A 25,914-nucleotide genomic window follows, 5' to 3' on the forward strand; every position below is an offset into this window, starting at 1 on the left:
AACAAATATGGAATCATGAAGTAACCAAAGTAGTGTTAAACACATCAGAATATATTTTATATTCTTTAAAGTAACCACCATTTGCCTTGAGGACAGCTTTGTACTGAGTAGTTTGGTTCATCAGGCTGACCTCCAGTCTCCATGGTTCATCAGGCTGACCTCCAGTCTCCATGGAGATTACTGAGTAGTTTAGTTCATCAGGCTGACCTCCAGTCGTCATGGTTCATCAGGCTGACCTCCAGTCTCCATGGTTCATCAGGCTGACCTCCAGTCTCCATGGAGATTACTGAGTAGTTTAGTTCATCAGGCTGACCTCCAGTCGTCATGGAGATTACTGTGTAGTTTGGTTCATCAGGCTGACCTCCAGTCTCCATGGAGATTACTGAGTAGTTTGGTTCATCATGCTGACCCCCAGTCTTCATGGAGATTACTGAGTAGTTTAGTTCATCAGGCTGACCTCCAGTCGTCATGGAGATTACTGTGTAGTTTGGTTCATCAGGCTGACCTCCAGTCTCCATGGAGATTACTGAGTAGTTTGGTTCATCAGGCTGACCTCCAGTCTCCATGGAGATTACTGAGTAGTTTGGTTCATCAGGCTGACCCCCAGTCTTCATGGAGGAGATTACTGAGTAGTTTGGTTCATCAGGCTGACCTCCAGTCTTCATGGAAGAGATTACTGAGTAGTTTGGTTCATCAGGCTGACCTCCAGTCTCCATGGAGATTACTGAGTAGTTTGGTTCATCAGGCTGACCTCCAGTGTTCTCTTGAAGTTATTGAGGGATGATGATGTTTTGGTAATGTGAAGATAAGAATGGTACCTCTGTATCTGATAGAGAATTGAATATGTGAGGTGTGGCAGTGGAGAGGGTGAAGGTTATTACAGTGTCTTCAGAATTAACCTGGAAGAATCCATTGAAGGGTTTAGGTAAACTGGGACCTGGGAGAATCCATTGAAGGGTTTAGGTAAACTGGGACCTGGAAGAATCCATTGAAGGGTTTAGGTAAACTGGGACCTGGTAGAATCCATTGAAGGGTTTAGGTAAACTGTCTGGGACCTGGTAGAATCCATTGAAGGGTTTAGGTAAACTGTCTGGGACCTGGTAGAATCCATTGAAGGGTTTAGGTAAACTGTCTGGGACCTGGTAGAATCCATTGAAGGGTTTAGGTAAACTGTCTGGGACCTGGTAGAATCCATTGAAGGGTTTAGGTAAACTGTCTGGGACCTGGTAGAATCCATTGAAGGGTTTAGGTAAACTGGGACCTGGTAGAATCCATTGAAGGGTTTAGGTAAACTGTCTGGGACCTGGTAGAATCCATTGAAGGGTTTAGGTAAACTGGGACCTGGTAGAATCCATTGAAGGGTTTAGGTAAACTGTCTGGGACCTGGTAGAATCCATTGAAGGGTTTAGGTAAACTGTCTGGGACCTGGTAGAATCCATTGAAGGGTTTAGGTAAACTGTCTGGGACCTGGTAGAATCCATTGAAGGGTTTAGGTAAACTGGGACCTGGTAGAATCCATTGAAGGGTTTAGGTAGACTGGGACCTGGTAGAATCCACTGAAGGGTTTAGGTAAACTGGGACCTGGGAGAATCCATTGAAGGGTTTAGGTAAACTGTCTGGGACCTGGTAGAATCCATTGAAGGGTTTAGGTAAACTGTCTGGGACCTGGTAGAATCCATTGAAGGGTTTAGATAAACTGTCTGGGACCTGGTAGAATCCATTGAAGGGTTTAGGTAAACTGTCTGGGACCTGGTAGAATCCATTGAAGGGTTTAGGTAAACTGTCTGGGACCTGGTAGAATCCATTGAAGGGTTTAGGTAAACTGGGACCTGGTAGAATCCATTGAAGGGTTTAGGTAAACTGTCTGGGACCTGGTAGAATCCATTGAAGGGTTTAGGTAAACTGGGACCTGGTAGAATCCATTGAAGGGTTTAGGTAAACTGGGACCTGGTAGAATCCATTGAAGGGTTTAGGTAAACTGTCTGGGACCTGGAAGAATCCATTGAAGGGTTTAGGTAAACTGTCTGGGACCTGGTAGAATCCATTGAAGGGTTTAGGTAAACTGGGACCTGGTAGAATCCATTGAAGGGTTTAGGTAAACTGTCTGGGACCTGGTAGAATCCATTGAAGGGTTTAGGTAAACTGGGACCTGGTAGAATCCATTGAAGGGTTTAGGTAAACTGTCTGGGACCTGGAAGAATCCATTGAAGGGTTTAGGTAAACTGGGACCTGGTAGAATCCATTGAAGGGTTTAGGTAAACTGGGACCTGGTAGAATCCATTGAAGGGTTTAGGTAAACTGGGACCTGGTAGAATCCATTGAAGGGTTTAGGTAAACTGTCTGGGACCTGGTAGAATCCATTGAAGGGTTTAGGTAAACTGTCTGGGACCTGGTAGAATCCATTGAAGGGTTTAGGTAAACTGGGACCTGGTAGAATCCATTGAAGGGTTTAGGTAAACTGGGACCTGGTAGAATCCATTGAAGGGTTTAGGTAAACTGTCTGGGACCTGGTAGAATCCATTGAAGGGTTTAGGTAAACTGTCTGGGACCTGGAAGAATCCATTGAAGGGTTTAGGTAAACTGTCTGGGACCTGGTAGAATCCATTGAAGGGTTTAGGTAAACTGTCTGGGACCTGGTAGAATCCATTGAAGGGTTTAGGTAAACTGTCTGGGACCTGGTAGAATCCATTGAAGGGTTTAGGTGAACTGGGACCTGGTAGAATCCATTGAAGGGTTTAGGTAAACTGGGACCTGGTAGAATCCATTGAAGGGTTTAGGTAAACTGTCTGGGACCTGGAAGAATCCATTGAGGGTTTAGGTAAACTGTCTGGGACCTGGAAGAATCCATTGAAGGGTTTAGGTAAACTGGGACCTGGTAGAATCCATTGAAGGGTTTAGGTAAACTGGGACCTGGTAGAATCCATTGAAGGGTTTAGGTAAACTGTCTGGGACCTGGAAGAATCCATTGAAGGGTTTAGGTAAACTGGGACCTGGAAGAATCCATTGAGGGTTTAGGTAAACTGTCTGGGACCTGGTAGAATCCATTGAAGGGTTTAGGTAAACTGGGACCTGGAAGAATCCATTGAAGGGTTTAGGTAAACTGGGACCTGGAAGAATCCATTGAGGGTTTAGGTAAACTGTCTGGGACCTGGAAGAATCCATTGAGGGTTTAGGTAAACTGGGACCTGGTAGAATCCATTGAAGGGTTTAGGTAAACTGTCTGGGACCTGGTAGAATCCATTGAAGGGTTTAGGTAAACTGTCTGGGACCTGGTAGAATCCATTGAAGGGTTTAGGTAAACTGGGACCTGGTAGAATCCATTGAAGGGTTTAGGTAAACTGTCTGGGACCTGGTAGAATCCATTGTAGGGTTTAGGTAAACTGTCTGGGACCTGGTAGAATCCATTGAAGGGTTTAGGTAAACTGTCTGGGACCTGGTAGAATCCATTGAAGGGTTTAGGTAAACTGTCTGGGACCTGGTAGAATCCATTGAAGGGTTTAGGTAAACTGGGACCTGGTAGAATCCATTGAAGGGTTTAGGTAAACTGTCTGGGACCTGGAAGAATCCATTGAAGGGTTTAGGTAAACTGTCTGGGACCTGGTAGAATCCATTGAGGGGTTTAGGTAAACTGTCTGGGACCTGGAAGAATCCATTGAAGGGTTTAGGTAAACTGTCTGGGACCTGGTAGAATCCATTGAAGGGTTTAGGTAAACTGGGACCTGGTAGAATCCATTGAAGGGTTTAGGTAAACTGTCTGTGACCTGGTAGAATCCATTGAAGGGTTTAGGTAAACTGTCTGGGACCTGGAAGAATCCATTGAAGGGTTTAGGTGAACTGTCTGGGACCTGAAGAATCCATTGAAGGGTTTAGGTAAACTGTCTGGGACCTGGTAGAATCCATTGAAGGGTTTAGGTAAACTGTCTGGACCTGGTAGAATCCATTGAAGGGTTTAGGTAAACTGTCTGGGACCTGGAAGAATCCATTGAAGGGTTTAGGTAAACTGTCTGGGACCTGGAAGAATCCATTGAGGGTTTAGGTAAACTGTCTGGGACCTGGTAGAATCCATTGAAGGGTTTAGGTAAACTGGGACCTGGTAGAATCCATTGAAGGGTTTAGGTAAACTGTCTGGGACCTGGTAGAATCCATTGAAGGGTTTAGGTAAACTGTCTGGGACCTGGTAGAATCCATTGAAGGGTTTAGGTAAACTGTCTGGGACCTGGAAGAATCCATTGAGGGTTTAGGTAAACTGTCTGGGACCTGGTAGAATCCATTGAAGGGTTTAGGTGAACTGTCTGGGACCTGAAGAATCCATTGAAGGGTTTAGGTAAACTGTCTGGGACCTGGTAGAATCCATTGAAGGGTTTAGGTAAACTGGGACCTGGTAGAATCCATTGAAGGGTTTAGGTAAACTGGGACCTGGTAGAATCCATTGAAGGGTTTAGGTAAACTGGGACCTGGTAGAATCCATTGAAGGGTTTAGGTAAACTGTCTGGGACCTGGTAGAATCCATTGAAGGGTTTAGGTAAACTGGGACCTGGTAGAATCCATTGAGGGTTTAGGTAAACTGTCTGGGACCTGGTAGAATCCATTGAAGGGTTTAGGTAAACTGTCTGGGACCTGGTAGAATCCATTGAAGGGTTTAGGTAAACTGGGACCTGGTAGAATCCATTGAAGGGTTTAGGTAAACTGTCTGGGACCTGGAAGAATCCATTGAGGGTTTAGGTAAACTGTCTGGGACCTGGAAGAATCCATTGAAGGGTTTAGGTAAACTGGGACCTGGTAGAATCCATTGAAGGGTTTAGGTAAACTGGGACCTGGTAGAATCCATTGAAGGGTTTAGGTGAACTGGGACCTGGTAGAATCCATTGAAGGGTTTAGGTAAACTGTCTGGGACCTGGAAGAATCCATTGAAGGGTTTAGGTAAACTGGGACCTGGTAGAATCCATTGAAGGGTTTAGGTAAACTGTCTGGGACCTGGTAGAATCCATTGAAGGGTTTAGGTAAACTGGGACCTGGTAGAATCCATTGAAGGGTTTAGGTAAACTGTCTGGGACCTGGTAGAATCCATTGAAGGGTTTAGGTAAACTGTCTGGGACCTGGTAGAATCCATTGAAGGGTTTAGGTAAACTGGGACCTGGTAGAATCCATTGAAGGGTTTAGGTAAACTGGGACCTGGTAGAATCCATTGAAGGGTTTAGGTAAACTGGGACCTGGTAGAATCCATTGAAGGGTTTAGGTAAACTGGGACCTGGTAGAATCCATTGAAGGGTTTAGGTAAACTGGGACCTGGTAGAATCCATTGAAGGGTTTAGGTAAACTGTCTGGGACCTGGTAGAATCCATTGAAGGGTTTAGGTAAACTGTCTGGGACCTGGTAGAATCCATTGAAGGGTTTAGGTAAACTGTCTGGGACCTGGTAGAATCCATTGAAGGGTTTAGGTAAACTGGGACCTGGTAGAATCCATTGAAGGGTTTAGGTAAACTGTCTGGGACCTGGTAGAATCCATTGAAGGGTTTAGGTAAAACTGGGACCTGGTAGAATCCATTGAAGGGTTTAGGTAAACTGTCTGGGACCTGGTAGAATCCATTGAAGGGTTTAGGTAAACTGTCTGGGACCTGGTAGAATCCATTGAAGGGTTTAGGTAAACTGTCTGGGACCTGGTAGAATCCATTGAAGGGTTTAGGTAAACTGGGACCTGGTAGAATCCATTGAAGGGTTTAGGTAAACTGTCTGGGACCTGGAAGAATCCATTGAAGGGTTTAGGTAAACTGTCTGGGACCTGGTAGAATCCATTGAAGGGTTTAGGTAAACTGTCTGGGACCTGGAAGAATCCATTGAAGGGTTTAGGTAAACTGTCTGGGACCTGGAAGAATCCATTGAAGGGTTTAGGTAAACTGTCTGGGACCTGGTAGAATCCATTGAAGGGTTTAGGTAAACTGGGACCTGGTAGAATCCATTGAAGGGTTTAGGTAAACTGTCTGGGACCTGGTAGAATCCATTGAAGGGTTTAGGTAAACTGTCTGGGACCTGGTAGAATCCATTGAAGGGTTTAGGTAAACTGTCTGGGACCTGGAAGAATCCATTGAAGGGTTTAGGTAAACTGGGACCTGGTAGAATCCATTGAAGGGTTTAGGTAAACTGTCTGGGACCTGGAAGAATCCATTGAGGGGTTTAGGTAAACTGTCTGGGACCTGAAGAATCCATTGAGGGGTTTAGGTAAACTGGGACCTGGTAGAATCCATTGAAGGGTTTAGGTAAACTGGGACCTGGTAGAATCCATTGAAGGGTTTAGGTAAACTGGGACCTGATAGAATCCATTGAAGGGTTTAGGTAAACTGTCTGGGACCTGGTAGAATCCATTGAAGGGTTTAGGTAAACTGGGACCTGGTAGAATCCATTGAAGGGTTTAGGTAAACTGTCTGGGACCTGGTAGAATCCATTGAAGGGTTTAGGTAAACTGTCTGGGACCTGGTAGAATCCATTGAAGGGTTTAGGTAAACTGGGACCTGGTAGAATCCATTGAAGGGTTTAGGTAAACTGTCTGGGACCTGGAAGAATCCATTGAAGGGTTTAGGTAAACTGTCTGGGACCTGGTAGAATCCATTGAAGGGTTTAGGTAAACTGGGACCTGGTAGAATCCATTGAAGGGTTTAGGTAAACTGGGACCTGGTAGAATCCATTGAAGGGTTTAGGTAAACTGGGACCTGGTAGAATCCATTGAAGGGTTTAGGTAAACTGTCTGGGACCTGGAAGAATCCATTGAAGGGTTTAGGTAAACTGGGACCTGGTAGAATCCATTGAAGGGTTTAGGTAAACTGGGACCTGGTAGAATCCATTGAAGGGTTTAGGTAAACTGGGACCTGGTAGAATCCATTGAAGGGTTTAGGTGAACTGGGACCTGGTAGAATCCATTGAAGGGTTTAGGTAAACTGTCTGGGACCTGGTAGAATCCATTGAAGGGTTTAGGTGAACTGGGACCTGGTAGAATCCATTGAAGGGTTTAGGTAAACTGGGACCTGGTAGAATCCATTGAAGGGTTTAGGTGAACTGGGACCTGGTAGAATCCATTGAAGGGTTTAGGTGAACTGGGACCTGGTAGAATCCATTGAAGGGTTTAGGTAAACTGGGACCTGGTAGAATCCATTGAAGGGTTTAGGTAAACTGTCTGGGACCTGGTAGAATCCATTGAAGGGTTTAGGTAAACTGGGACCTGGTAGAATCCATTGAAGGGTTTAGGTAAACTGTCTGGGACCTGGTAGAATCCATTGAAGGGTTTAGGTAAACTGGGACCTGGTAGAATCCATTGAAGGGTTTAGGTAAACTGTCTGGGACCTGGAAGAATCCATTGAAGGGTTAAGGTAAACTGGGACCTGGTAGAATCCATTGAAGGGTTTAGGTAAACTGTCTGGGACCTGGTAGAATCCATTGTAGGGTTTAGGTAAACTGTCTGGGACCTGGTAGAATCCATTGAAGGGTTTAGGTAAACTGTCTGGGACCTGGTAGAATCCATTGAAGGGTTTAGGTAAACTGGGACCTGGAAGAATCCATTGAAGGGTTTAGGTAAACTGGGACCTGGTAGAATCCATTGAAGGGTTTAGGTAAACTGTCTGGGACCTGGTAGAATCCATTGTAGGGTTTAGGTAAACTGTCTGGGACCTGGAAGAATCCATTGAAGGGTTTAGGTAAACTGGGACCTGGTAGAATCCATTGAAGGGTTTAGGTAAACTGGGACCTGGAAGAATCCATTGAAGGGTTTAGGTAAACTGTCTGGGACCTGGAAGAATCCATTGAAGGGTTTAGGTAAACTGGGACCTGGTAGAATCCATTGAAGGGTTTAGGTAAACTGGGACCTGGTAGAATCCATTGAAGGGTTTAGGTAAACTGGGACCTGGAAGAATCCATTGAAGGGTTTAGGTAAACTGGGACCTGGTAGAATCCATTGAAGGGTTTAGGTAAACTGGGACCTGGTAGAATCCATTGAAGGGTTTAGGTAAACTGTCTGGGACCTGGAAGAATCCATTGAAGGGTTTAGGTAAACTGTCTGGGACCTGGTAGAATCCATTGAAGGGTTTAGGTAAACTGTCTGGGACCTGGTAGAATCCATTGAAGGGTTTAGGTAAACTGGGACCTGGTAGAATCCATTGAAGGGTTTAGGTAAACTGTCTGGGACCTGGTAGAATCCATTGAAGGGTTTAGGTAAACTGGGACCTGGTAGAATCCATTGAAGGGTTTAGGTAAACTGTCTGGGACCTGGTAGAATCCATTGAAGGGTTTAGGTAAACTGGGACCTGGTAGAATCCATTGAAGGGTTTAGGTAAACTGTCTGGGACCTGGTAGAATCCACTGAAGGGTTTAGGTAAACTGTCTGGGACCTGGTAGAATCCACTGAAGGGTTTAGGTAGACTGGGACCTGGTAGAATCCATTGAAGGGTTTAGGTAAACTGTCTGGGACCTGGTAGAATTCATTGAAGGGTTTAGGTAAACTGTCTGGGACCTGGTAGAATTCATTGAAGGGTTTAGGTAAACTGTCTGGGACCTGGTAGAATCCATTGAAGGGTTTAGGTAAACTGTCTGGGACCTGGTAGAATTCATTGAAGGGTTTAGGTAAACTGTCTGGGACCTGGAAGAATCCATTGAAGGGTTAAGGTAAACTGGGACCTGGAAGAATCCATTGAAGGGTTAAGGTAAACTGGGACCTGGTAGAATCCATTGAAGGGTTTAGGTAAACTGTCTGGGACCTGGAAGAATCCATTGAAGGGTTTAGGTAAACTGGGACCTGGTAGAATCCATTGAAGGGTTTAGGTAAACTGGGACCTGGTAGAATCCATTGAAGGGTTTAGGTAAACTGGGACCTGGAAGAATCCATTGAAGGGTTTAGGTAAACTGGGACCTGGTAGAATCCATTGAAGGGTTTAGGTAAACTGTCTGGGACCTGGTAGAATCCATTGAAGGGTTTAGGTAAACTGTCTGGGACCTGGTAGAATCCATTGAAGGGTTTAGGTAAACTGGGACCTGGTAGAATCCATTGAAGGGTTTAGGTAAACTGTCTGGGACCTGGTAGAATCCATTGAAGGGTTTAGGTAAACTGGGACCTGGTAGAATCCATTGAAGGGTTTAGGTAAACTGGGACCTGGTAGAATCCATTGAAGGGTTTAGGTAAACTGGGACCTGGTAGAATCCATTGAAGGGTTTAGGTAAACTGGGACCTGGTAGAATCCATTGAAGGGTTTAGGTAAACTGTCTGGGACCTGGTAGAATCCATTGAAGGGTTTAGGTAAACTGGGACCTGGTAGAATCCATTGAAGGGTTTAGGTAAACTGGGACCTGGTAGAATCCATTGAAGGGTTTAGGTAAACTGGGACCTGGTAGAATCCATTGAAGGGTTTAGGTAAACTGTCTGGGACCTGGAAGAATCCATTGAAGGGTTTAGGTAAACTGTCTGGGACCTGGAAGAATCCATTGAAGGGTTTAGGTAAACTGGGACCTGGTAGAATCCATTGAAGGGTTTAGGTAAACTGTCTGGGACCTGGAAGAATCCATTGAAGGGTTTAGGTAAACTGGGACCTGGTAGAATCCATTGAAGGGTTTAGGTAAACTGGGACCTGGAAGAATCCATTGAAGGGTTTAGGTAAACTGTCTGGGACCTGGTAGAATCCATTGAAGGGTTTAGGTAAACTGTCTGGGACCTGGTAGAATCCATTGAAGGGTTTAGGTAAACTGTCTGGGACCTGGTAGAATCCATTGAAGGGTTTAGGTAAACTGTCTGGGACCTGGTAGAATCCATTGAAGGGTTTAGGTAAACTGGGACCTGGTAGAATCCATTGAAGGGTTTAGGTAAACTGGGACCTGGTAGAATCCATTGAGGGGTTTAGGTAAATTGTCTGGGAGGTATGAGTATTGATGAAAGTGCATAGTTGGCGTACATTAATGTTTATTAATAGACAAGATATTGAGTTTCTTAAACAAAGGTGCAGATGGAGCCAGGTAACAAGAGGAGGTGGCTATTTTTATTTGACCTTTATTAAGCATTCCAAATGTATTTTGTATGATGAGTATTTTGTGTAGGTAGGAGGCATATATTCTGGCCCAAACAATATTACAGTGAACGAGATATGGGTAAATTAATCTCTAGTATAGAGTTATGGAAGCACTAATCTGTCTGATGATACCAACAGATTTAATCACCTACAGACAAATTGATTATGACCTTTCCAGGATAACTTTTCATCAATTAAAACTCAGAGGAATCTAGTGGGTGTGGCCTGTTCCTATTTCAGTCCCACCAAATGAGATTGTCTTTTTGTTTTTACAACAATATTTCATATTACTAGAGAATGAAATAAACTTAAACTTTAAACGTAAATAAAACATTTAAAGATCATGTGTTTATCTGTAAACATTCAGAAAATGTGGCCATGCCCGAGTTGGTTTCATTAATTAGTGAATCAAAATGATTCTGTGATAAAATCTAATGGGTGTCATCAGCAATGAGAATGGGAAGTGCAGTAGAAGACCCAGCAGCAGGATATCCTGGTAGCTTTACAGCCATTTGCATAAACACAACTTTACAACCAACCACTAACCCTAACCCTCCACTATAAAAACTAGACTGGTTAAACCCTCACCACTAATTCTAACCCTCCACTATAAAAACTAGACTGGTTAAACCCTCACCACTAATTCTAACCCTCCACTATAAAAACTAGACTGGTTAAACCCTCACCACTAATCCTAACCCTCCACTATAAAAACTAGACTGGTTAAACCCTCACCACTAATCCTAACCCTCCACTATAAAAACTAGACTGGTCAAACCCTCACCACCAATTCTAACCCTCCACTATAAAAACTAGACTGGTTAAACCCTCACCACTAATTCTAACCCTCCACTATAAAAACTAGCCTGGTTAAACCCTCACCACTAACCCTAACCCTCCACTATAAAAACTAGACTGGTTAAACCCTCACCACTAATTCTAACCCTCCACTATAAAAACTAGACTGGTTAAACCCTCACCACTAATTCTAACCCTCCACTATAAAAACTAGACTGGTTAAACCCTCACCACTAATCCTTACCCTCCACTATAAAAACTAGACTGGTTAAACCCTCACCACTAATCCGAACCCTCCGCTATAAAAACTAGACTGGTCAAACCCTCACCACCAATTCTAACCCTCCACTATAAAAACTAGACTGGTAAAACCCTCACCACAAACCCTCCACTATAAAAACTAGACTGGTTAAACCCTCACCACTAATCCTAACCCTCCACTATAAAAACTAGACTGGTTAAACCCTCACCACTAATTCTAACCCTCCACTATAAAAACTAGACTGGTTAAACCCTCACCACTAACCCTCCACTATATAAACTAGACTGGTTAAACCCTCACCACTAACCCTCCACTATAAAAACTAGACTGGTTAAACCCTCACCACTAACCCTCCACTATAAAAACTAGACTGGTTAAACCCTCACCACTAAAACCCTCCACTATAAAAACTAGACTGGTTAAACCCTCACCACTAACCCTCCACTATAAAAACTAGACTGGTTAAACCCTCACCACTAACCCTCCACTATAAAAACTAGACTGGTTAAACCCTCACCACTAATTCTAACCCTCCACTATAAAAACTAGACTGGTTAAACCCTCACCACTAACCCTCCACTATATAAACTAGACTGGTTAAACCCTCACCACTAACCCTCCACTATAAAAACTAGACTGGTTAAACCCTCACCCCTAATCCTTACCCTCCACTATAAAAACTAGACTGGTTAAACCCTCACCACTAATTCTAACCCTCCACTATATAAACTAGACTGGTTAAACCCTCACCACTAACCCTCCACTATAAAAACTAGCCTGGTTAAACCCTCACCACTAACCCTCACCCTCCACTATAAAAACTAGACTGGTTAAACCCTCACCACTAATTCTAACCCTCCACTATAAAAACTAGCCTGGTTAAACCCTCACCACTAACCCTCACCCTCCACTATAAAAACTAGACTGGTTAAACCCTCACCACTAATTCTAACCCTCCACTATATAAACTAGCCTGGTTAAACCCTCACCACTAATTCTAACCCTCCACTATATAAACTAGCCTGGTTAAACCCTCACCACTAATTCTAACCCTCCACTATATAAACTAGCCTGGTTAAACCCTCACCACTAATTCTAACCCTCCACTATATAAACTAGCCTGGTTAAACCCTCACCACTAACCCTCCACTATAACAACTAGCCTGGTATTGAACCCTGTGTCACCACAGGACATCCCTGGTAGATGCACAGCCATTTGCAGAAACACATTGTTCTCTGTCATAAACATGACTATATAACCAATTATATGTATAATCATCAAAACATAATAAATGCAATAAGTAATATTTTATCCAAAGCGTTACAGTCATGTGTGCATACATTCTAGAAAAAGATGAGATACATTGAGGAGGTTGTAGATGAGATACATAGAGATGAGATAGAGATACATAGAGATGAGATACATAGAGATGAGATACATAGAGATGAGATACATAGAGATGAGATACATAGAGATGATAGATGAGATACATAGAGATGAGATACATAGAGATAGAGATATACATAGAGATGAGATATATAGAGATGAGATACATAGAGATGAGATACATAGAGATGAGATATATAGAGATGAGATACATAGAGATGAGATACATAGAGATGAGATATATAGAGATGAGATACATAGAGATGAGATACATAGAGATGAGATTAGTTAGTAAAATATATTTTTGGGGGATATCCGACGTAAGCGAGTAAATTTGTTCTTATACTTTTTGTAATTGGCAGAATTCAGTGGAGAGGGATTTGTGAGAAACATTGTATACAACTTTTAAACTGAGTATTTTTTGAGACCGGTTGTAAAACCAATGTTTCCTGAACCTTCTGCTGCTCTCCTACGTGGTTTAACGTAGGGAAAATAATGGTGAAATACACAATTGAAAGATGTGAGGAAAAGTCTGGTAAGCAGGCTCTACATCAGCCTGATTATAAACATGTTCCCATGAAATATCCCCAATCAACATTTTAAAGCGCTCACAATTACTATAGTTAGATATTCTACATTTAATGCTACTAATCATTCCCATCTGTTGATTTCCAGCTGCCAAAGAGAAGTGGAAGGTTGGAAAGTGGTCAGAAATGCCTACCTGCATTAGCCACATTACTCAAAGAATTGGTAAAAATATTATCAATAAGGGTGTCAGATGAACATCACTCTGTGGGCTGATAGATGAGGGGACACAGATAGATGGAGTATAACGGATTCAGTCTGTGGGCTGATAGATGAGGGGACATAGACAGATGGAGTATAACGGATTCAGTCTGTGGGCTGATAGATGAGGGGACACAGACAGATGGAGTATAACGGATTCAGTCTGTGGGCTGATAGATGAGGGGACACAGACAGATGGAGTATAACGGATTCAGTCTGTGGGCTGATAGATGAGGGGACACAGACAGATGGAGTATAACGGATTCAGAAAGTCAGATGTCAGTGAGTGGGTTCGAGAGAAACACAGTTTTTTTGTTGCGTATGGAACATTTATGGGATTTTTTATTTCCTCTCATGAAACATGTTTCGTTTATATTTTTGTGCGGTACAGTAACCGTCAAATGGAAGTAAACTTGGAGTCATGAGATGATATGGTGTGTGTGGTCCTCACACTACGACTCGGGAAAACATTTTTTTTAAAGGCTACAGATGAAATAAGTGATGATGAACTTCCCAGGGTGAGGAAAAGGCACGGAGATCTTCATGCTCCCTTCCAATAACTATCTAGGGTCTTATTCTGGTGAACTGATGACTTGACTAAGAGCTTTCACATTACCACATCAACAACACTGACTAGCTGAACTATTACCATGTGAGGGGAACCTGGGCCTTAAGCAGCACAGACATGAGACAACCATAAAGTACTGTTCTGTAATGGACAGCCAGGGTGTGTGTTACATCCTGTGTGTGTGTGTGTGTGTGTGTGTGTGTGTGGGTGTGTGTCTTTAATCTCTTTGAGCTCCATGAGGAAGCATTCCTGTGTGTGTGTGTGTGTGTGTGTGTGTGTGTGTGTGTGTGTGTGTGTGTGTGTGTGTGTGTGTGTGTGTGTGTGTGTGTGTGTGTGTGTGTGTGTGTGTGTGTGTATCTTACATCTCCTTGAGCTCCATGATGAAGCGTTCAGTAAAGCTCTTGATCTGGTCGATGTAGAAGTTGGGAGGTTTGGCCCTCAGAGCAACACTCTCAGACGTGTCCAGCACAAAGAACAGGTCCACCGGACACTCTGCACACACACACACACACACACACACACACACACACACACACACACACACACACACACACACACACACACACACACACACACACACACACACACACACACACACACACACACACACACACACGGGAAACATGAACATATGACACATCTGTATACACATAGAACAGAAACAGTAGACAGTGCATTCAGAAAGTATTCAGACCCCTTCCCCATTTCCACATTTTGTTACATTACAGCCTTATTCTATTTTTGCTTATCAATCTACACACAATACCCCATAATGACAAAGAGAAAACAGGTTTTTAGACATTCTTGCAAATAAAAATAAAAACAGAAATACCTTATTTACATATTATTCAGACCCTTTGCTATGAGACTTCAAATTGAGCTCAGGTGCATCCTGTTTCCATTGATCATCCATGAGATGTTTCTACAACTTGATTGGAGGTGAATTAAATTGATTGGACATGATTTGGAAAGGCACACACCTGTCTAAAAAAGGTCCCACACTTGACAGTGCATATCAGAGCAAAAACCAAGCCATGAGGTCAAAGGAATTGTCCATATAGCTCTGAGACAGGATTGTGTCGAGGCACAGATCTGGGGAAGGGCACCAAAACATTTCTGTAGCATTGAAGGACCCCAAGAACACAGTGGCCTCCATCATTCTTGAATGGAAGAAGTTTGGAACCACCAAGACTCTTCCTAGAGCTGGACGTCTGGCCAAACCGAGCAATTGGGGAGAAGGGCCTTGGTCAAAGAGGTGACGAAGAACAATGGTCACTCTGACAGAGCTCCAGAGTTCCTCTGTGGAGACGGGAGAACCTTGCAGAAGGACAACCATCTCTGCAGCCCTCCACCAATCAGGGCTTTATGGTAGAGTGGCCAGACAGAAGCCACTCCTCAGTAAAAGGCACGTGATAGCCTGCTTGGGGTTTGCCCTAAAGGACCCTCAGACCATGAGAAAGAAGATTATCTGGTCTGGTGAAACCAAGGTTGAACTCTTTGGCCTCAACGCCAATTATCACGTCTGGTGGAAACCTTTATAGAACCAATTAAATCAATCACAGTGTGATGTCATAGTCATGTTTTATACTATAGAACCAATTAAATCAATCACAGTGTGATGTCATAGTCATGTTTTATACTCTAGAACCAATTAAATCAATCACAGTGTGATGTCATAGTCATGTTTTATACTCTAGAACCAATTAAATCAATCACAGTGTGATGTCATAGTCATGTTTTATACTCTAGAACCAATTAAATCAATCACAGTGTGATGTCATAGTCATGTTTTATACTCTAGAACCAATTAAATCAATCACAGTGTGATGTCATAGTCATGTTTTATACTCTAGAACCAATTAAATCAATCACAGTGTGATGTCACAGTCATGTTTTATACTCTAGAACCAATCACAGTGTGATGTCATAGTCATGTTTTATACTATAGAACCAATTAAATCAATCACAGTGTGATGTCATAGTCATGTTTTATACTATAGAACCAATTAAATCAATCACAGTGTGATGTCATAGTCATGTTTTATACTATAGAACCAATTAAATCAATCACAGTGTGATGTCATAGTCATGTTTTATACTATAGAACCAATTAAATCAATCACAGTGTGATGTCATAGTCATGTTTTATACTCTAGAACCAATTAAATCAGTCACAGTGTGATGTCATAGTCATGTTTTATACTATAGAACCAATTAAATCAATCACAGTGTGATGTCATAGTCATGTTTTATAGTATAGAACCAATTAAATCAATCACAGGTAGGCTAGTTGAGAACACCTTTATTTAACCAGGTAGGCTAGTTGAGAACACCTTTATTTAACCAGGTAGGCTAGGTGAGAACACCTTTATTTAACCAGGTAGGCTAGTTGAGAACACCTTTATTTAACCAGGTAGGCTAGTTGAGAACACCTTTATTTAACCAGGTAGGCCAGTTGAGAACACCTTTATTTAACCAGGTAGGCTAGTTGAGAACACCTTTATTTAACCAGGTAGGGTAGTTGAGAACACCTTTATTTAACCAGGTAGGGTAGTTGAGAACACCTTTATTTAACCAGGTAGGGTAGTTGAGAATACCTTTATTTAACCAGGTAGGCCAGTTGAGAACACCTTTATTTAACCAGGTAGGCTAGTTGAGAACACCTTTATTTAACCAGGTAGGCTAGTTGAGAACACCTTTATTTAACCAGGTAGGCTAGTTGAGAACACCTTTATTTAACCAGGTAGGCTAGTTGAGAACACCTTTATTTAACCAGGTAGGCTAGTTGAGAACACCTTTATTTAACCAGGTAGGCTAGTTGAGAACACCTTTATTTAACCAGGTAGGCTAGTTGAGAACACCTTTATTTAACCAGGTAGGCTAGTTGAGAACACCTTTATTTAACCAGGTAGGATAGTTGAGAACACCTTTATTTAACCAGGTAGGCTAGTTGAGAACACCTTTATTTAACCAGGTAGGCTAGTTGAGAACACCTTTATTTAACCAGGTAGGCTAGTTGAGAACACCTTTATTTAACCAGGTAGGCTAGTTGAGAACACCTTTATTTAACCAGGTAGGCCAGTTGAGAACACCTTTATTTAACCAGGTAGGCTAGTTGAGAACACCTTTATTTAACCAGGTAGGCTAGTTGAGAACACCTTTATTTAACCAGGTAGGCTAGTTGAGAACACCTTTATTTAACCAGGTAGGCTAGTTGAGAACACCTTTATTTAACCAGGTAGGCTAGTTGAGAACACCTTTATTTAACCAGGTAGGCTAGTTGAGAACACCTTTATTTAACCAGGGTAGGCTAGTTGAGAACACCTTTATTTAACCAGGTAGGCTAGTTGAGAACACCTTTATTTAACCAGGTAGGCCAGTTGAGAACACATTTATTTAACCAGGTAGGCCAGTTGAGAACACCTTTATTTAACCAGGAGGCCAGTTGAGAACACCTTTATTTAACCAGGTAGGCTAGTTGAGAACACCTTTATTTAACCAGATAGGCTAGTTGAGAACACCTTTATTTAACCAGGTAGGCTAGTTGAGAACACCTTTATTTAACCAGGTAGGCTAGTTGAGAACACCTTTATTTAACCAGGGTAGGCTAGTTGAGAACACCTTTATTTAACCAGGTAGGCTAGTTTAGAACACCTTTATTTAACCAGGTAGGCTAGTTGAGAACATCTTTATTTAACCAGGTAGGCCAGTTGAGAACACCTTTATTTAACCAGGTAGGCTAGTTGAGAACACCTTTATTTAACCAGGTAGGCCAGTTGAGAACACCTTTATTTAACCAGGTAGGCTAGTTGAGAACACCTTTATTTAACCAGATAGGCTAGTTGAGAACACCTTTATTTAACCAGGTAGGCTAGTTGAGAACACCTTTATTTAACCAGGTAGGCTAGTTGAGAACACCTTTATTTAACCAGGGTAGGCTAGTTGAGAACACCTTTATTTAACCAGGTAGGCTAGTTGAGAACACCTTTATTTAACCAGGTAGGCTAGTTGAGAACACCTTTATTTAACCAGGTAGGCCAGTTGAGAACACCTTTATTTAACCAGGTAGGCTAGTTGAGAACACCTTTATTTAACCAGGTAGGCCAGTTGAGAACACCTTTATTTAACCAGAACACCTTTAGTAGGCCAGTTGAGAACACCTTTATTTAACCAGGTAGGCTAGTTGAGAACACCTTTATTTAACCAGGTAGGCTAGTTGAGAACACCTTTATTTAACCAGGTAGGCTAGTTGAGAACATCTTTATTTAACCAGGTAGTCCAGTTGAGAACACCTTTATTTAACCAGGTAGGCTAGTTGAGAACACCTTTATTTAACCAGGTAGGCTAGTTGAGAACACCTTTATTTAACCAGGTAGGCTAGTTGAGAACACCTTTATTTAACCAGGTAGGCCAGTTGAGAACACCTTTATTTAACCAGGTAGGCCAGTTGAGAACACCTTTATTTAACCAGGTAGGCTAGTTGAGAACACCTTTATTTAACCAGGTAGGCTAGTTGAGAACACCTTTATTTAACCAGGTAGGCCAGTTGAGAACACCTTTATTTAACCAGGTAGGCCAGTTGAGAACACCTTTATTTAACCAGGTAGGCCAGTTGAGAACACCTTTATTTAACCAGGTAGGCCAGTTGAGAACACCTTTATTTAACCAGGTAGGCCAGTTGAGAACACCTTTATTTAACCAGGTAGGCTAGTTGAGAACACCTTTATTTAACCAGGTAGGCTAGTTGAGAACACCTTTATTTAACCAGGTAGGCCAGTTGAGAACACCTTTATTTAACCAGGTAGGCTAGTTGAGAACACCTTTATTTAACCAGGTAGGCTAGTTGAGAACACCTTTATTTAACCAGGTAGGCCAGTTGAGAACACCTTTATTTAACCAGGTAGGCTAGTTGAGAACACCTTTATTTAACCAGGTAGGCTAGTTGAGAACACCTTTATTTAACCAGGTAGGCTAGTTGAGAACATCTTTATTTAACCAGGTAGGCCAGTTGAGAACACCTTTATTTAACCAGGTAGGCTAGTTGAGAACACCTTTATTTAACCAGGTAGGCTAGTTGAGAACACCTTTATTTAACCAGGTAGGCCAGTTGAGAACACCTTTATTTAACCAGGTAGGCTAGTTGAGAACACCTTTATTTAACCAGGTAGGCTAGTTGAGAACACCTTTATTTAACCAGGTAGGCTAGTTGAGAACACCTTTATTTAACCAGGTAGGCTAGTTGAGAACACCTTTATTTAACCAGGTAGGCCAGTTGAGAACACCTTTATTTAACCAGGTAGGCCAGTTGAGAACACCTTTATTTAACCAGGGAGGCCAGTTGAGAACACCTTTATTTAACCAGGTAGGCTAGTTGAGAACACCTTTATTTAACCAGGTAGGCTAGTTGAGAACACCTTTATTTAACCAGGTAGGCTAGTTGAGAACACCTTTATTTAACCAGGTAGGCTAGTTGAGAACAAGTTCTCATTTCCAACTGCGACCTGGCCAAGATAAAGCAGAGCAATTCGACATATACAACAACACAGAGTTACACATGGAATAAACAAAACATACAGTCAATAATACAGTAGAACAAAAGAAAACAAAAAGTCTATATACAGTGAGTGTAAATTAGGTAAGTTAAGGAAATAAATAGGCCATGGTGGCGAAGTAATTACAATATAGCAATTAAACACTGGAATGGTAGATCGGCAGAAGATGAATGTGCAGGTAGAGATACTGGGGTGCAAAGGAGCAAAATAAATAAATAGATAAATACCAGTATGGGGATGAGGTAGGTAGAAAGATGGGCTGTTTACAGATAGGCTAAGTACAGGTGTAGTGATCTGTAGCCTGCTCTGACAGCTGGTGCTTAAAGCTAGTGAGGGAGATGTGAGTCTCCAGCTTCAGAGATTTTTGCAATTCGTTCCAATCATGGGCAGCAGATAACTGGAAGGAAAGACGACCAAAGGAGGAATTGGAATTGGATCCTGGACTTCCTGGCGCGCCGCCCCCATGTGGTGTGGGTAGGTAGCAACATATCTGCCACACAGATCCTCAACACTGGAGCTCCCCAGGGGTGCGTGCTCAGTCCCCTCCTGTACTCCCTGTTCACCCACGACTGCATGGCCAGGCATGACTCCAACACCATCATTAAGTTTGCAGACGACACAACAGTGGTAGGCCTAATCACCGACAATGACGACCTACCTATTGTTCAACTTATACCTTTTTTTGCACTACTGGTTAGAGCCTATAAGTAAGCATTTCACTGTAAGGTCTACAGCTGGTGTATTTGGCACAGGTGAGAAATAAACTTTAATTTGATTTCAGTTGAACTGTGCAAGAAATTTTGTTGTAGGCAGAGCACATTGGAATACTGCATTGACAGGCATGACTCAAGGTGGGTACAGCCTCAGTGATCACAGTAAACCACTGTTAAAACTGTAACTTAGTGGGTACAGCCTCAGTGATCACAGTAAACCACTGTTAAAACTGTAACTTAGTGGGTACAGCCTCAGTGATCACAGTAAACCACTGTTAAATCTGTAACTTAGTGGGTACAGCCTCAGTGATCACAGTAAACCACTGTTATAACTGTAACTTAGTGGGTACAGCCTCAGTGATCACAGTAAACCACTGTTAAAACTGTAACTTAGCGGGTACAGCCTCAGTGATCACAGTAAACCACTGTTAAAACTGTAACTTAGCGGGTACAGCCTCAGTGATCACAGTAAACCACTGTTAAAACTGTAACTTAGTGGGTACAGCCTCAGTGATCACAGTAAACCACTGTTAAATCTGTAACTTAGTGGGTACAGCCTCAGTGATCACAGTAAACCACTGTTAAATCTGTAACTTAGTGGGTACAGCCTCAGTGACCACAGTAAACCACTGTTAAATCTGTAACTTAGTGGGTACAGCCTCAGTGACCACAGTAAACCACTGTTAAAACTGTAACTTAGTGGGTACAGCCTCAGTGATCACAGTAAACTACTGTTAAAACTGTAACTTAAAGCGGGTACAGCCTCAGTGATCACAGTAAACTACTGTTATAACTGTAACTTAAAGCGGGTACAGCCTCAGTGATCACAGTAAACCACTGTTAAAACTGTAACTCAGTGGGTACAGCCTCAGTGATCACAGTAAACTACTGTTAAAACTGTAACTTAGTGGGTACAGCCTCAGTGATCACAGTAAACCACTGTTAAAACTGTAACTTAGTGGGTACAGCCTCAGTGATCACAGTAAACCACTGTTAAAACTGTAACTTAGTGGGTACAGCCTCAGTGATCACAGTAAACTACTGTTAAAACTGTAACTTAGTGGGTACAGCCTCAGTGATCACAGTAAACCACTGTTAAAACTGTAACTTAGTGGGTACAGCCTCAGTGATCACAGTAAACCACTGTTAAAACTGTAACTTAGTGGGTACAGCCTCAGTGATCACAGTAAACTACTGTTAAAACTGTAACTTAGCGGGTACAGCCTCAGTGATCACAGTAAACCACTGTTAAAACTGTAACTTAGCGGGTACAGCCTCAGTGATCACAGTAAACCACTGTTATAACTGTAACTTAGTGGGTACAGCCTCAGTGATCACAGTAAACCACTGTTAAAACTGTAACTTAAAGCGGGTACAGCCTCAGCGGGTACAGTGATCACAGTAAACTACTGTTAAAACTGTAACTTAGTGGGTACAGCCTCAGTGATCACAGTAAACTACTGTTAAAACTGTAACTTAAAGCGGGTACAGTCTCAGTGATCACAGTAAACCACTGTTAAAACTGTAACTTAGTGGGTACAGCCTCAGTGATCACAGTAAACTACTGTTAAAACTGTAACTTAGTGGGTACAGCCTCAGTGATCACAGTAAACCACTGTTAAAACTGTAACTTAGTGGGTACAGCCTCAGTGATCACAGTAAACCACTGTTAAAACTGTAACTTAGTGGGTACAGCCTCAGTGATCACAGTAAACCACTGTTAAAACTGTAACTTAGTGGGTACAGCCTCAGTGATCACAGTAAACTACTGTTAAAACTGTAACTTAGCGGGTACAGCCTCAGTGATCACAGTAAACCACTGTTAAAACTGTAACTTAGCGGGTACAGCCTCAGTGATCACAGTAAACCACTGTTAAAACTGTAACTTAGTGGGTACAGCCTCAGTGATCACAGTAAACCACTGTTAAAACTGTAACTTAGTGGGTACAGCCTCAGTGATCACAGTAAACCACTGTTAAAACTGTAACTTAGTGGGTACAGCCTCAGTGATCACAGTAAACTACTGTTAAAACTGTAACTTAGCGGGTACAGCCTCAGTGATCACAGTAAACTACTGTTAAAACTGTAACTTAGCGGGTACAGCCTCAGTGATCACAGTAAACCACTGTTAAAACTGTAACTTAGCGGGTACAGCCTCAGTGATCACAGTAAACTACTGTTATAACTGTAACTTAGCGGGTACAGCCTCAGTGATCACAGTAAACCACTGTTAAAACTGTAACTTAGCGGGTACAGCCTCAGTGATCACAGTAAACTACTGTTAAAACTGTAACTTAGTGGGTACAGCCTCAGTGATCACAGTAAACTACTGTTATAACTGTAACTTAGTGGGTACAGCCTCAGTGATCACAGTAAACCACTGTTAAAACTGTAACTTAGTGGGTACAGCCTCAGTGATCACAGTAAACTACTGTTAAAACTGTAACTTAGCGGGTACAGCCTCAATGATCACAGTAAACTACTGTTATAACTGTAACTTAGCGGGTACACCCTCAGTGATCACAGTAAACCACTGTTAAAACTGTAACTTAGCGGGTACAGCCTCAGTGATCACAGTAAACCACTGTTAAAACTGTAACTTAGTGGGTACAGCCTCAGTGATCACAGTAAACTACTGTTAAAACTGTAACTTAGTGGGTACAGCCTCAGTGATCACAGTAAACTACTGTTAAAACTGTAACTTAGCGGGTACAGCCTCAGTGATCACAGTAAACCACTGTTAAAACTGTAACTTAGTGGGTACAGCCTCAGTGATCACAGCAAACTACTGTTAAAACTGTAACTTAAAGCGGGTACAGCCTCAGTGATCACAGTAAACCACTGTTATAACTGTAACTTAGTGGGTACAGCCTCAGTGATCACAGTAAACCACTCTTAAAACTATCACTTAAAGCGGGTACAGCCTCAGTGATCACAGTAAACCACTGTTATAACTGTAACTTAGTGGGTACAGCCTCAGTGATCACAGTAAACCACTGTTAAAACTATCACTTAAAGCGGGTACAGCCTCAGTGATCATAGTAAACCACTTAAAACTGTAACTTAGCGGGTACAGCCTCAGTGATCACAGTAAACTACTGTTAAAACTGTAACTTAGTGGGTACAGCCTCAGTGATCCCAGTAAACTACTGTTAAAACTGTAACTTAGTGGGTACAGCCTCAGTGATCACAGTAATCCACTTAAAACTGTAACTTAGTGGGTACAGCCTCAGTGATCACAGTAAACTACTGTTAAAACTGTAACTTAGCGGGTACAGCTTCAGTGATCACAGTAAACCACTGTTAAAACTGTAACTTAGCGGGTACAGCCTCAGTGATCACAGTAAACTACTGTTAAAACTGTAACTTAGTGGGTACAGCCTCAGTGATCACAGTAAACCACTGTTAAAACTGTAACTTAGTGGGTACAGCCTCAATGATCACAGTAAACTACTGTTAAAACTGTAACTTAGTGGGTACAGCCTCAGTGAACACAGTAAACTACTGTTAAAACTGTAACTTAGCGGGTACAGCCTCAGTGATCACAGTAACCCACTGTTAAAACTGTAACTTAGTGGGTACAGCCTCAGTGATCACAGTAAACCACTGTTATAACTGTAACTTAGTGGGTACAGCCTCAGTGATCACAGTAAACCACTGTTAAAACTGTAACTTAGCGGGTACAGCCTCAGTGATCACAGTAAACCACTGTTATAACTGTAACTTAGTGGGTACAGCCTCAGTGATCCCAGTAAACTACTGTTAAAACTGTAACTTAGTGGGTACAGCCTCAGTGATCACAGTAATCCACTTAAAACTGTAACTTAAAGCGGGTACAGCCTCAGTGATCACAGTAAACTACTGTTATAACTGTAACTTAGCGGGTACAGCTTCAGTTATCCCAGTAAACTACTGTTAAAACTGTAACTTAGCGGGTACAGCCTCAGTGATCACAGTAAACTACTGTTAAAACTGTAACTTAGTGGGTACAGCCTCAGTGATCACAGTAAACCACTGTTAAAACTGTAACTTAGCGGGTACAGCTTCAGTGATCACAGTAAACCACTGTTAAAACTGTAACTTAGCGGGTACAGCCTCAGTGATCACAGTAAACTACTGTTAAAACTGTAACTTAGCGGGTACAGCCTCAGTGATCACAGTAAACCACTGTTAAAACTGTAACTTAGCGGGTACAGCCTCAGTGATCACAGTAAACCACTGTTAAAACTGTAACTTAGTGGGTACAGCCTCAGTGAACATTGATCATAGGCAAGTCCTACATGTTAAATCTTCATTGACCTTCCTGTGGTTTCCATTTCAATTCAAAAAGCCACATTGATTGATTGGTTGAAAGATTGAATGATTGATTGATTAGCAATTAAGTGGCCCCTAACACTGCTCTATAGCCAGTTTCAATCCCCAGACACCCTAGTGGTAGGTTAGGACGTGGAGAGGGTTAGCTGATCCTAGATCTGTGCATAGGACAACTCCCTCTCTGAGCATCTGCAGCTGTGATAGATAGGTAGACTGTAGCCTACCTACAGCAGGACCAACGACCAGACCAGCTAGTTTATGCCAGGCATTAGCTATGATTTTAGCATCGTATATCTTACTAAACCTGCGTTTAGCTCTGACATAGGCTATAGCTAACTTCCATCCAAACATCTGGCCGAGACACAGATACCCTGTTTTCTCTCTCTGTGGCTTTTAACTTGTTTCTCAACCCCAAAGAGCTTGCTTGGGTCCGTCTTTATGACATAGCATACACAGACAGATAATACTGGTCAACCCGGATCATAAGTCTGTTTTTTTTTTTTTAAATATCTATTAACATTAACTTTATAAACTCACCCCAGAACTTGGGTCTGTCGGTCTGCTGTGCGAGCGCCACGGCAAACATCGCACCGACGCACAGAACGGAGAGAACTCCACGAGCCTCCATGGCTGTTTATTCGGTTAACACTAAACTTTCAAACCCAAATCACCCCAAACCGTCTCCAACCCGAACCTCCGAACTGAACGTCAGAAGATGGATGAAACCGGAGCTCTGTCAATGTTCTAATTCCGTTAGTCGGTTACAACCTCCGAGCCAACCCGGGAGCGCGCATTGGACGGAACGCCTTGAGAAGAGGAGGAGTGGAATTCACGGATAAATAATCTGACGATTTCTGTTGAATTCTGAAAACTGTAACTAGCCAGTAAAACTGCCCGTCTTCCTAAGAAACACACTATTCTTACAGGAACCATGGGACCTTGCTATGGCTTTGTGTTAGTGAGATCGTCTCCCATTGTTCTGTCTATGGGGCCTCATGGGGTAAACATCTGGAAAAAGTCAAGTTCAACTCTAGTATTCTGTGTTCTTTGATTCCTTAGTTACAGATTAAACATGATTCCTACATGATTCATTAGTTACAGATTAAACATGATTCCTTAGTTACAGATTAAACATGATTCCTTAGTTACAGATTAAACATGATTCCTACATGATTCATTAGTTACAGATTAAACATGATTCCTTAGTTACAGATTAAACATGATTCCTTAGTTACAGATTAAACATGATTCCTTAGTTACAGATTAAACATGATTCCTACATGATTCATTAGTTACAGATTAAACATGATTCCCTAGTAACAGATTAAACATGATTCATTAGTTACAGATTAAACATGATTCCTACATGATTCCTTAGTTACAGATTAAACATGATTCCTTAGTTACAGATTAAACATGATTCCTACATGATTCATTAGTTACAGATTAAACATGATTCCCTAGTAACAGATTAAACATGATTCATTAGTTACAGAT

General features: G+C 42.1%; 2 protein-coding genes and 1 long non-coding RNA gene across 12 annotated transcripts in view; 1 reads left to right on the top strand and 2 right to left on the bottom strand.

Moving 5' to 3' along the window:
* The window catches only part of LOC118383953 (collagen alpha-1(VI) chain-like), a 107,202-nt gene extending 81,988 nt beyond the window's left edge, over window positions 1–25,214 (bottom strand). Inside the window, exons 1-2 of the mRNA XM_052508061.1 lie at window positions 24,955–25,214; window positions 14,201–14,330 (exon numbers count right to left, since the gene is read on the bottom strand). Of these exons, the coding sequence (XP_052364021.1) occupies window positions 14,201–14,330; window positions 24,955–25,045 (221 nt within the window). The 5' untranslated portion in view covers window positions 25,046–25,214. The remainder of the gene's footprint in view (window positions 1–14,200; window positions 14,331–24,954) is intronic.
* LOC127923879 (uncharacterized) lies at window positions 1,207–9,063 on the top strand. The gene is made up of 9 exons (XR_008116001.1): window positions 1,207–1,287; window positions 1,608–1,935; window positions 3,174–3,623; window positions 5,275–5,438; window positions 7,359–7,522; window positions 7,561–7,640; window positions 8,033–8,074; window positions 8,357–8,398; window positions 8,879–9,063. It is a non-coding gene; the product is annotated as an uncharacterized LOC127923879 (long non-coding RNA).
* Window positions 1,286–9,660, bottom strand: LOC127923878 (uncharacterized). Of its 10 annotated transcripts, XM_052508031.1 has the most exons (9): window positions 8,891–8,996; window positions 8,289–8,372; window positions 7,573–7,656; window positions 7,371–7,496; window positions 4,417–4,617; window positions 3,308–3,475; window positions 3,186–3,227; window positions 2,508–2,591; window positions 1,935–2,149 (listed from the first exon to the last, which is right to left on the bottom strand). In XM_052508031.1, exons 1-9 carry the CDS (start codon window positions 8,986–8,988, stop codon window positions 2,134–2,136), a joined length of 903 nt encoding a protein of 300 aa, XP_052363991.1. In that variant the 5' UTR covers window positions 8,989–8,996; the 3' UTR covers window positions 1,935–2,133. The 10 variants fall into 10 exon arrangements, 1 of the variants encoding a protein (XP_052363991.1); XR_008115993.1 differs by lacking the exons at window positions 1,935–2,149; window positions 2,508–2,591; window positions 4,417–4,617; ... (2 more) ...; window positions 8,289–8,372; window positions 8,891–8,996 and adding exons at window positions 1,286–1,543; window positions 2,230–2,507; window positions 4,815–4,852; ... (2 more) ...; window positions 9,093–9,362; window positions 9,645–9,659 and having other exon boundaries at window positions 3,186–3,555; XR_008115992.1 differs by lacking the exons at window positions 1,935–2,149; window positions 2,508–2,591; window positions 4,417–4,617; ... (2 more) ...; window positions 8,289–8,372; window positions 8,891–8,996 and adding exons at window positions 1,286–1,543; window positions 2,230–2,507; window positions 4,815–4,852; ... (2 more) ...; window positions 6,899–6,978; window positions 9,249–9,391 and having other exon boundaries at window positions 3,186–3,555.
* Window positions 25,215–25,914: the final 700 nt, after the last annotated feature.

The sequence above is a fragment of the Oncorhynchus keta genome, unplaced genomic scaffold (assembly GCF_023373465.1).
Source record: "Oncorhynchus keta strain PuntledgeMale-10-30-2019 unplaced genomic scaffold, Oket_V2 Un_contig_3330_pilon_pilon, whole genome shotgun sequence".
Lineage (NCBI taxonomy): Eukaryota > Metazoa > Chordata > Actinopteri > Salmoniformes > Salmonidae > Oncorhynchus > Oncorhynchus keta.